This window comes from Ranitomeya imitator, chromosome 5 (assembly GCF_032444005.1).
Source record: "Ranitomeya imitator isolate aRanImi1 chromosome 5, aRanImi1.pri, whole genome shotgun sequence".
Lineage (NCBI taxonomy): Eukaryota > Metazoa > Chordata > Amphibia > Anura > Dendrobatidae > Ranitomeya > Ranitomeya imitator.
In genome coordinates, this window is record NC_091286.1 from 417,592,273 (window position 1) to 417,604,608 (window position 12,336).

The 12,336-nt window shown below is 44.3% G+C and overlaps 1 protein-coding gene across 1 annotated transcript in view; it reads right to left on the bottom strand.

Annotated features, from left to right (window-relative positions):
• Positions 1 to 12,336, bottom strand: part of LOC138638067 (mucin-4-like) — a 497,598-nt gene that overhangs the window by 106,261 nt on the left and 379,001 nt on the right. Inside the window, exon 59 of the mRNA XM_069727050.1 lies at positions 1,928 to 2,047. Within this exon, the coding sequence (XP_069583151.1) occupies positions 1,928 to 2,047 (120 nt within the window). The remainder of the gene's footprint in view (positions 1 to 1,927; positions 2,048 to 12,336) is intronic.

Sequence of the window (12,336 nt, forward strand, 5' to 3'; positions counted from 1 at the left end):
GGGGATTTTGGTGCTGACATTTCTTGTGGATGTTGTCACTCCAAACTTCTCCCCTGCGAGTGAACCTGGAACCAGATGGTATCGTCTGCTACCCAGGGCAATCTTTGTCTCCTTGGAACACCTGACTCTGTGAATGGTGCTTGATGGAGATGTCACACGTCCTCCTCTTTCCAGCTCTCACCTAACTCTCTCAAGATGGCCACCGAGCCAACCCCTTCCTGACAGGTATTCCTCCCAATTGGTTGCACTGAGCTCTGGCCTGGGGCTCTGTCTGGTTCTGTCCAAATTTCAGTTTAAACCAGAAGAAGAGAGTCCATTTAAAATAACACAAGTCTCTGCCAAGAGAATAGCTGTTTCTGTCTTCTCATGGAACTGGGCAACTGTCTCTGAATAAAAATCCTGCACAAACCAGTATAACCCCATTCTGACATCAGGGGCGTAATAATACACCAATATCGGACACCCTCCCTTTAATGTCGGCTCCGGCGGTGAGCCCACTTCTTTTTTGGCACATGACCGCTGTTTTGAATAGCGGACATGTGTCGCTAACAGCCGCGGGAGAAATTGTGATCCTTCTGTGGCTGTTAACCCATTAAATGCCATTGTCAAACTCTGACAGTGGCATTTAAAATGCGCTTCCAGCCGGATAAGCGTCAGCAAGTCAGCAATTCTGCTACATACAGGCGATCTGATCATCGTCTGTATGTAGCAGAGCCGATCGGATTATGGCAGCTTCTAGTCTCCAAAGGAGACTATAGAAGCATGTCAAAAGTAAAAAAAAAAAAATTAAATATAAAAAAATTAAAAAAATATAAAAGTTCAAATCACCCCTCTTTTGCCTTATTCAAAATAAAACAATAAAAAAAGTCAAACATACACACATTTGGTATCGCCGCATTCAGAATTGCCTGATCTATCAATATAAAAAAAAATTACCCCGATCGCTAAATGGCATAACAAGAAAAAAATTCAAAATGTCAGAATTGTTTTTTTGGTCGCCACAACATTGAATTAAAATGCAATAATGGGCAATCAAAAGATTGTATCTGAACCAAAATGGTATGTTTAAAAAAGTCAGTTAGGTGTTCAAAAAATAAGCCCTCATCCAACCCAAGGTCACAAAAAATGGAGACCCTACGGGTATTGGAAAATGACGCTTTTTTTTTTTAACAAACTTTGGCTTTTTTTCCACCACTTAGATAAAAAAGAACGTATACATGTTTGGTGTCTATTAACTTGCAATGACCTGGAGAATTATAATTGCAGGTCAGCTTTAGCTTTTAGTGAACATGGTAAAAAAGCCAAACAAAAAACAATTGTTGAACTGCACATTTTTTTGCAATTTCACCGCACTTTGAATTTTTTTCCTGTTTTCCAGTACACAATAAGTTAAAACCAATGGTGTCGCTCAAAATTACAACTCATCGCGCAAAAAACACGCCCTGACATGTTCATATTGCCAGAAAATTAAAAAAGTTAAGGCTCTGGGATCAAGGGGAGCAAGAAATGAAAACGCAAAAATGAAAATACCTCCGGTCATGAAGGAGTTAAGCCAGAGTCACGAAGGAGTTACAGGGGAGACAGTGGCTGGTGATTAGTACTGTAGGCAAGAATATTCTCAATGTCTATGTTCATTACTAACAAAATAGAGCTAGAGCTGCCAAACTACATGCAAACAGCTACGGTATTAGTAGGTAACGGTAAAAAGCATATTCCCATCACCTCAAAAGTGTTAGTAATAAATTCTGTTATGCAGAGGAACTAGTTCTAGATAACTGTATTTCCAGGAATCGCTGTACACTCACTATCAGACTGCAAGAGGCATCTATCTACTTTATGATTGTTTGCAGGTTCTCACACTGAAATTGAGAAATACATAGCAATTCCACTATCATACCAATAAATTGTGAATAACTCATTTGCTTACCGGAGAATCCATCATTACAAGTACAGGTGTAATTCCCTATTGTGTTTGTGCAGGTTGCATTAGGGGAGCAGATATTTTCGGTCTGGCATTCATCAATATCATCACACTGGATTCCATCACCTGAGTAATGTAGAAGGTTTTACAGTTAAAAGAGGATATAAAATTACAGATAGGTGTTTTAAGGGAAATGCACTAATCTAAATACACTGATCAGATACTGAATAATAGAAGTATGAAAGACTAAAGGGACATTAGATGCCTGACTTCCTAAGTACATCCAGGACAAAGTGAGTGTGACATGCAGCATTATCCTCCCCCAGCCACCACACCGGTAGACTTAAGCGCTGCTCACAGATCTATCGGTGATGTAATCTCTAGTGCAATGTCTGTCTGCAGAAACCTACTTTGTACATAGCCCAAATCCTTACAGTAAATAATGTAAAGTGCATATTCTCAATTATAGCCTTAACAAAAATTCAGTTTCTGAGCCCATCAATGGAAGGTTTATAACAGTAAAAAAAAGTTCTGCCAATTCAGTCAGAGATAAAACAAGATATACAGTACATATACACAAAGCATTAATGGAGCTGTCTAAGTAACATAAAAGGCTAGACACAGGTGACAATACTGACAAAATAATGATATATACAGTATAGTAATATATAGTATAGACCAAAAGTTTGGACACACCATCTCATTTAAAGATTTTCCTGTATTTTCATGACTATGAACATTGTACATGCACACTGAAGGCATCAAAACTATGAATTAACACATGTGGAATTATATACTTAACAAAAAAGTGTGAAACAACTGAAATTATATTCTAGGTTCTTCAAAGTAGCCACCTTTTGCTTTGATGACTGCTTTGTACACTCTTGGCATTCTCTTAATGAGCTTCAAGAGGTAGTCACCGGGATTGGTTTTCACTTCACAGGTGTGCCCTGTCAGGTTTAATAAGTGGGATTTCTTGCCTTATAAATGGAGTTGGGACCATCAGTTGTGTTGTGCAGAAGTCTGGTGGATACACAGCTGATAGCCCTACTGAATAGACTGTTAGAATTTGTATTATGGCAAGAAAAAAGCAGCTAAGTAAAGAAAAACGAGTGACCATCATTACTTTAAGAAGTGAAGGTCAGTCAGTCCAAAATATTGGGAAATCTTTGAAAGTGTCCCCAAGTGCAGTGGCAAAAACCATCAAGCACTAAAAAGAAACTGGCTCTCATGAGGACCACCCCAGGAAAGGAAGACCAAGAGTCACCTCTGCTTCTGAGGATAAGTTTATCACCAGCCTCAGAAATTGCAGGTTAACAGCAGCTCAGATTAGAGACCAGGTCAATGCCACACAGAGTTCTAGCAGCAGACACATCTCTACAACAACTATTAAGAGGAGACTTTGTGCAGCAGACCTTCATGGTAAAATAGCTGCTAGGAAACCGCTGCTAAGGACAGGCAACAAGCAGAAGAGACTTGCTTGGCCTAAAAAACACAAGGAATGGACATTAGACCAGTGTAAACCTGTGATAGAAGGGTCCAAATTTTAGATCTTTGGTTCCAACCACCGTGTCTTTGTGAGACGCAGAAAAGGTGAACGGATGGACTCTACATGCCTGGTTCCCACCGTGAAGCATGGAGGAGGAGGTGTGATGGTGTGGAGGTGTTTTGCTGGTGACTGTGTTGGGGATTTTTTCAAAATTGAAGGCATACTTAACCAGCATGGCTACCACAGCATCTTGCAGTGGCATGCTATTCTGCTATTCCATCTGGTTTGCGTTTAGTTGGGCCATCATTTATTTTCAACAGGACAGTGACCCCAAACACACCTCCTGGCTGTGTAAGGGCTTTTTGACCATGAAGGAGAGTGATGGAGTGCTATGGCAGATGACCTAGCCTCCACAGTCACCAGACCTGTACCCAATCGAGATGGTTTGGGGTGAGCTGGACCGCAGAGTGAAGGCAAAAGGGGCAACAAGTGCTAAGCATCTCTGGGAACTCCTTCAAGATTGTTGGAAGACCATTCCCGGTGGCTACCTCTTGAAGCTCATCAAGAGAATGCCAAGAATGTGCAAAGCAGTCATCAAAGCAAAAGGTGGCTACATTGAAGAACCTAGAATATAAGACATAATTTCAGTTGTTTCACACTTTTTTGTTAAGTATATAATTCCACATGTGTTAATTCATAGTTTTGATGACTTCAGTGTGAATGTACAATTTTCATAGTCATGAAAATACAGAAAAATCTTTAAATGAGAAGGTGTGTCCAAACGTTTGGTCTGTACTGTATATACAGTGCCTTTTAAAAATATTCAGCCCCCTGGAACTTTTCAACCTTTTCCCACTTATCATGCTTCAAACATAAAGATACCAAATGTAAATTTTTGGTGAAGAATCAACAAGTGGAACACAATTGTGAAGTTGAATGAAATTTATTGGTTATTTTAAATTTTTTAGGAAATTCAAAAACTGAAAAGTGGGACGTTCAATAATATGTGGCCCCTTCAACATAACACTTTGTTGTACCACCTTTTGCTGTGATTACACCTGCAAATCGCATGTGGTATGTCTATCAGTTTTGTACATCGAGAGACTGAAATTCTTGCCCATTCTTCCTTGGCAAACAGCTCGAGCTCAGTGAGGTTTGATGGAGATCATTTGTGAACAGCAGTTTTCAGCTCTTTCCACTGATTCTCGATTGGATTGAGGTCTGAACATTGACTTGGCCATGTTTAGTTATGATTATTTGTGAACCATTCCATTGTAGATTTTATTTTATGTTTGGGGTCATTGTCTTGTTGGAAGACAAATCTCCGTCCCAGTCTCGGGTCTTTTGCAAACTCCAACAGGTTTTCTTCAAGAATGGTCCTGTATTTGGCTCCATCCATCTTCCCATCAGTTTTAACCATCTTCCCTGTCCCTGCTGAAGAAAAGCAAGCCCAAACCATGATGCTGCCACCACCATGTTTGACAGTGGGGATAGTGTGTTCAGGGTGAAAAGCTGTGTTGCCTTTACGCCAAACATATCGTTTGGCATTGTTGCCAAAAAATTTGATTTTGGTTTCATCTGACCAGAGCACCTTCTTCCACATGTTTGGTGTGTCTCCCAGGTGGCTTGTTGCAAACTTTAAACATCACTTTTTATGGATATCTTTGAGAAATGGCTTTCTTCTTGCCAGTCTTCCATAAAGGCCAGATTTGTTCAGTGTACAACTGATTGTTGTCCTATGGACAGACTGTCCCACCTCAGCTGTAGATCTCTGCAGTTCATCTAGAGTGATCATGGGCCTCTTGGCTGTATCTCTAATCAGTCTCCTCCTTGTTTGAGGTGAAAGTTTAGAGATACAGCCGAGTCTTGGTAGATTTGCAGTGGTATGATACTCCTTCCATTTCAATATGATCGCTTGCACAGTGCTCCTTGGGATGTTTAAAGTTTTGGAAATCATTTTGTATCCAAATCCAGCTTTAAGCTTCCCCACAACAGTATCACAGACCTGCCTGTTGTGTTCCTTGGTCTTCATGATGCTCTCTGTGCTTGAAACAGAACCCTGAGACTATCACAGAGCAGGTGCATTTATACGGAGACTTGATTACACACAGGTGGATTATATTTATCATCATTAGGCATTTAGGACCACATTGAATAATTCAGACATCCACAATGAACTGCTGGAGTGAGTTTGCTGCACTGAAAGTAAAGGAGCCAAATCATATTGCACGCCCCACTTTTCAGTTTTTAAACTTCCACAAAGATTTAAAATAACTAATAAATTTCATTCAACTACACAATTGTGTTCCACTTGTTTTTGATTCTTCACCAAAAATTTACATTTGGTATCTTTATGTTTGAAGCATGATATGTGGGAAAAGGTTGAAAAGTTCCAGGGGGTGGAATACTTTTGCAAGGCACTGTATACTCATCTCTTGTTTAAGCACGGTGTCCCTGATGTGTAGGGAAGAAAACCAAGATAAAGGTCCCCCTTGTGTGTCTGGGCCGGAACTGTCGGGGCTGTCACAATTATTTTAAGGGAAGAAATTTCTGACTGGAGCAGTCCAGGGCATCTAACTGATGAGGGCGGGTCCGACATAAATTGCAGTCTGAGCTGAAAGATGGGACACTTGGAGGGGTACAAGCCTGTGAGCAGTGAGATGGTTGACTCCCTCTCAACGCACCCACAACAGCTAGCTGTGACTGCTCATCCGGCTAGTAAGACTGCTGAGCTTATGGAGACATCCGCACTGGGTAGTGACCAAGAAGTAGTGCATACTTAGCTCTGCTCACCACTGCGGAGGCACCGATTAGTCCCATCCTCGCGGTGCCTGCTAAGGACCGGCCAGTGCCTGTGGCTGTGTCCGCTGGACTGTGTGCTTCTATTGCGGCCTTGCCTACTTAACTTTCTGTTTCTTCTTCTCTGCTGTTGACTATCACCTCTACCCCACCATGTGCACGGATCAGGAGATCACATACCGAAGAACCCGGAGGATTCGTCATTGTACGGAGAAAATGCATCGATCATCTGCGGGACCATATGGAAGATATCTTGCGCCACCTGCGGCACCACCGAGGGATCTTACAGCCACCATCCTCCAGCGCAGACTGATAATTTAACCTGTTACATTCTTTTGCATTTGACTTTCCACCATCCTTCAATCTTCATCCTTTACCCCCTGCTTGTACCATAACTGTTTCTATATAAAAAGAATCTGTTAACCCTTGCTCTGCCTCCAATGTGTCACTGCATCCTACTCACCTGCTAGCATTCTACATTTCTCACTGGTAAAGTGTTTAAAATGGTTGAAGATGTCATATCATTTACACTGCATGTGAACACTGCAGCCAATCATTGGCTTCAGTGGTACATGACCTGAGACAACAGAGGCCATTGATTGGCTGTGGTTGTAAGGTGAGGTTAATGGGCTGGGATGTCTCCAGTAGAGATGAACAAAACTTTTAAGGTTTCGCTTGGCTTGACAAGCTTCCTGATTTTTGCCGAACAGTTTGCCAAACTTATCCGAACCAAATTTAATTCAAACTGAGGCAAAGCCAAACACATAGACAACATCATCAGGAGGCCAGAAAGCTGCTAAAACAGCTCAAATTAGGGTCAGACACTAGGAAAAGTGGCTTGAATTGGCCCAGAGTACAAATATTATAATTGTGCAGTATAGATGCATGGGACAGGGCTTGGACCAGCATTTCTAGCTTATACATTGATCAGTAACAGGTGGATGAGTGACAGGTGCAGGCCATGTGCTCTGAGGGTCCTGCCAAATTCAGGCAACACACATGAAGGAGACCCAATTTGGAGTCCAAACATTTTCAAAAAATTAGGGGCAGACACCAGAAAACGTGACATCAGTTGACCCACAGTAGAAATTTTATAATGACGGAGCAGTCAGGTACGGGCCATGAATGAGACAGAGTCTGGGCCAGCATTTACAGCTTTGAAATTAAGTTGAAATTAAGAGGTGTGTGAGGGACTGGTGTAGGCCTGCTCTGGTGGGAACCCTGATACCTCATGCAACAGTTCAATCTGCCTTTCTGCTTAGCTGCACTCAGGTGGCACAAATATCAGCTTCGTAGACTACTATTGTTAGAAACATTTAAGGATTATAACACAGGTAGTCGATTGAAAGTGCAGGCCTGCCGGTCTGGGAGCTGGGAATGCTACAGGCAACACACATGAAGGAGACCCAACTTTAAGTTGCAACATTTCCAAAAATTAGGGTCAAACACCAGGAAAGTGTCACGCTCACGCCCTGACTGGTGGGCGTGAGCCAGGGAGTTGTGGCCCCACTGTGCCACAAACCAGACAACCCTGGAAGGGGCGTGACTAGAACAGCTGCCTTGGTGTTCGCTGGAGCCTCTGATGATGAGGTCAGGCTTGTGCGGCAAGCAGCTGCCAGGTGCAACTCCAGGGCGGTGTCTGGCTCTGGCTGCTGATCCCACTTGGAGAACAGGAACACTAGAACAGGTGCGGGCATCAGGCACGACTGGCAGATGAGCACAGCTGAAACTCGGACGAGTAGGCTGGCATGGCTGAGACTCGGGCTGGCAGACACGGCTGAGACAGGGCTGGCAGGCACGGCTGAAACAGGGCTGGCAGGCACGGCTGAGACACAGGGCTGGCAGGCACGGCTGAGACACAGGGTTGGCAGGCACGGCGTATGAAGGAACAGGTAGAGACCTGTTCACACAGCAGACGCTAGTACTGGAACAGACATTAAAGAGTGTGGAGTATGACGGAACAGGTTTGGACCTATTCACACAGGAGGTGCAGGTACAGATGCAAGCAGGAAGGAACAAAGTAGAAAGGAACAGTTTGGGGCCTGTTCACACATGAGGAGCAAGTACGGAAGCTGACAGGAAGGAGTGGAGTATGACAAACAGGTTTGGACCTATTCATACAGGAGGTGCAGGTACGGATGAAAGCAGAAAGGAACAGGTTGGGACCTGTTGTGAATTCTGTTATCGAACTCCCTCCTGTGGTCATGAATGGTACTTCGGCAAGTTCTGTCCATGGACTCCCTCTGGTGGCTGTGAGTGGAGCTGCTGCTTCTGAGGTTCCTTCCACAGGTAACGTAGTTTATTCTTTGGCTGGCTGCTCTATTTAACTCCACTCAGATCGTTACTCCATGCCAGCTGTCAATGTTCTTGTACTGGTTCAGTTCGCTCTTGGATCTTTCGGGTGACCTGTCTACTCCAGCAGAAGCTAAGTCCCTGCTAGTTTATTATTTGTTCTTTGTTTTCTTGTCCAGCTTGCTATCATGATTTTGCCTTGCTAGCTGGAAGCTCTGGGGTGCAGAGTGGCACCTCCACACCGTGAGTCAGTGCCGAGGTCTTTTCTGCACACTCTGCGTGGTCTTTTGTAGTTTTTTGTGCTGACCGCAAAGATACCTTTCCTATCCTCGGTCTGTTTAGTTAGTCTGGCCTCCCTTTGCTGAAACTTGTTTCATTCCTGAGTTTGTGACTTTCATCTTAACTCACAATCAATATATGTGGAGTTAAATAGAACAGCCAACCAAAGGATAAACCACGTCACCTGTGTAAGGAACCTCACAGAACTCGCCGAAGTACCATTCACGACCACAGGAGGGAGTTCGACAACAGAATTCACAACAGCCGACTGTTCAATTTATCTGTGCCAGAGCACGCCGCTATGCGGAGTTATATAAAGGAATCCATGGAGAAAGGTCATATTCGCCCGTCGTCATCACCATTGGGAGCAGGGTTCTTTTTTGTTGCCAAGAAGGATGGTTCTTTGAGACCTTGTATTGATTACCGCCTTCTTAATAAGATCACAGTCAAGTTTCAGTACCCTTTGCCGCTATTGTCTGATTTGTTTGCTCAGATTAAGGGGGCTAGTTGGTTCACCAAGTTAGAGCTTCGAGGGGCGTATAATCTTGTGCGTATTAAACAGGGCGATGAATGGAAAACAGCATTTAATACGCCCGAGGGCCATTTTGAGTACCTGGTTATGCCATTCGGGCTTTCTAATGCTCCATCTGTATTTCAGTCCTTTATGCATGACATCTTCCGAGAGTACCTGGATAGATTCCTGATTGTATATTTGGATGATATTTTGGTCTTTTCGGATGATTGGGAGTCTCATGTAAAGCAGGTCAGAATGGTGTTCCAGGTCCTTCGTGCAAATTCCTTGTTTGTGAAGGGGTCAAAGTGTCTCTTTGGAGTTCAGACGGTTTCATTTTTGGGTTTCATTGTTTCCCCTTCTACTATCGAGATGGACCCTGTTAAAGTTCAGGCCATTTATGATTGGACTCAGCTGACATCTATGAAGAGCCTGCAGAAGTTCCTGGGCTTTGCTAATTTTTACCGTCGCTTCATCGCTAATTTTTCTAGTGTTGCTAAACCGTTGACTGATTTGACTGATGTGGTCAATTGGTCCTCTGCGGCTGTGGAGGCTTTTCAGGAGTTGAAGCGTCATTTTTCTTCTGCCCCTGTGTTGTGCCAGCCAGATGTTTCGCTCCCGTTTCAGGTCGAGGTTGATGCTTCTGAGATTGGAGCAGGGGCTGTTTTGTCGCAGAGAAGTTCTGATGGCTCGGTGATGAAACCATGTGCCTTCTTTTCAAGAAAATTCTCGCCTGCTGAGCGCAATTATGATGTTGGCAATCGAGAGTTGTTGGCTATGAAGTGGGCATTCGAGGAGTGGCGACATTGGCTTGAAGGAGCTAAACATCGCGTGTTGGTCTTGACGGATCACAAGAATTTGACTTATCTCGAGTCTGCCAAACGGTTGAATCCTAGACAGGCTCGATGGTCGCTCTTTTTCTCCCGTTTTGATTTTGTGGTTTCATACCTTCCGGGATCTAAGAATGTGAAGGCTGATGCCCTGTCAAGGAGTTTTGTGCCTGTTTCTCCGGGTGTTCCGGAGGCGGCGGGTATTCTTAAAGAGGGGGTAATTTTGTCTCCCATCTCCCCTGATTTGCGGCGCGTGCTGCAGAAGTTTCAGGCTGATAGACCTGACCGTTGTCCTACGGAGAAACTGTTTGTCCCTGATAGATGGACTAGTAGAGTTATCTCTGAGGTTCATTGTTCGGTGTTGGCTGGTCATCCTGGAATCTTTGGTACCAGAGATTTGGTGGCTAGATCCTTTTGGTGGCCTTCTTTGTCACGGGATGTACGTTCTTTTGTGCAGTCCTGTGGGACATGTGCTCAGGCTAAGCCCTACTGTTTTCGTGCCAGTGGGTTGCTTTTGCCCTTGCCGGTCCCGAAGAGGCCCTGGACGCATATTTCCATGGATTTTATTTCTGATCTCCCTGTTTCTCAAAGGATGTCGGTCATTTGGGTGGTTTGTGATCGCTTCTCTAAGATGGTCCATTTGGTACCCTTGTCTAAATTGCCTTCCTCCTCTGATTTGGTGCCATTGTTTTTCCAGCATGTGGTTCGTTTTTCATGGCATTCCAGAGAACATCGTCTCGGACAGAGGTTCCCAGTTTTTCGAGGTTTTGGCGGACCTTTTGTGCTAAGATGGGCATTGATTTGTCTTTTTCTTCGGCTTTCCATCCTCAGACTAATGGCCAGACCGAACGAACTAATCAGACTTTGGAAACATATCTGAGATGCTTTGTTTCTGCTGATCAGGATGATTGGGTGTCCTTCTTGCCTTTGGCTGAGTTCGCCCTTAATAATCGGGCCAGCTCGGCTACTTTGGTTTCTCCTTTTTTCTGCAATTCTGGTTTCCATCCTCGTTTCTCTTCAGGGCAGGTTGAGCCTTCGGACTGTCCTGGTGTGGATACGGTGGTGGACAGGTTGCAGCAGATTTGAACTCATGTGGTGGACAATTTGACATTGTCCCAGGAGAAGGCTCAACGTTTCGCTAACCGCCGGCACTGTGTTGGTCCCTGACTTCGTGTTGGGGAATTGGTTTGGTTATCATCTCGTCATGTTCCTATGAAGGTTTCCTCTCCTAAGTTTAAGCCTCGTTTCATTGGGCCATATAAGATTTCTGAAGTTCTTGATCCTGTGTCATTTCATTTGGACCTTCCTACTTCTTTTCCCATCCATAATGTGTTCCATAGGTCGTTGTTGCGGAGATACGTGGCTCCTATGGTTCCCTCCATTGATCCTCCTGCCCCGGTGTTGGTCGAGGGGGAGTTGGAGTATGTGGTGGAGAAGATTTTGGATTCTCGTGTTTCGAGACGGAAACTCCAGGACCTGGTCAAGTGGAAGGGTTATGGTCAGGAAGATAATTCCTGGGTTTTTGCCTCTGATGTTCATGCTGCCGATCTAGTTCGTGCCTTTCATTTGGCTCATCCTGATCGGCCTGGGGGCTCTGGTGAGGGTTCGGTGACCCCTCTACAAGGGGGGGGGGTACTGTTGTGAATTCTGTTGTCGAACTCCCTCCTGTGGTCGTGAATGGTACTTCGGCGAGTTCTGTCCATGGACTCCCTCTGGTGGCTGTGAGTGAAGCTGCTGCTTCTGAGGTTCCTTACACAGGTGACGTGGTTTATCCTTTGGTTGGCTGCTCTATCTAACTCCACTCAGATCGTTACTCCATGCCAGCTGTCAATGTTCCTGCATTAGTTCAGTTCGCTCTTGAATCTTTCTGGTGACCTGTCTTCTCCAGCAGAAGCTAAGTTCCTGATAGTTATTATTTGTTCATTGTTTCCTTGTCCAGCTGGTTATCATGATTTTGTCTTGCTAGCTGGAAGCCCTGGGATGCAGAGTGGCATCTCCGCACCGTGAGTCGGTGCGGAGGTCTTTTTGCACACTCTGCATGGTCTTTTGTAGTTTTTGTGCTGACCGCAAAGATACCTTTCCTATCCTCTGTCTGTTTAGTAAGTCTGGCCTCCCTTTGCTGAAACCAGTTTCATTTCTGCGTTTGTGACTTTCATCTTTACTCACAGTCAATATATGTGGGGGGCTGCCTTTTCCTTTGGGGAATTTCTCTGAG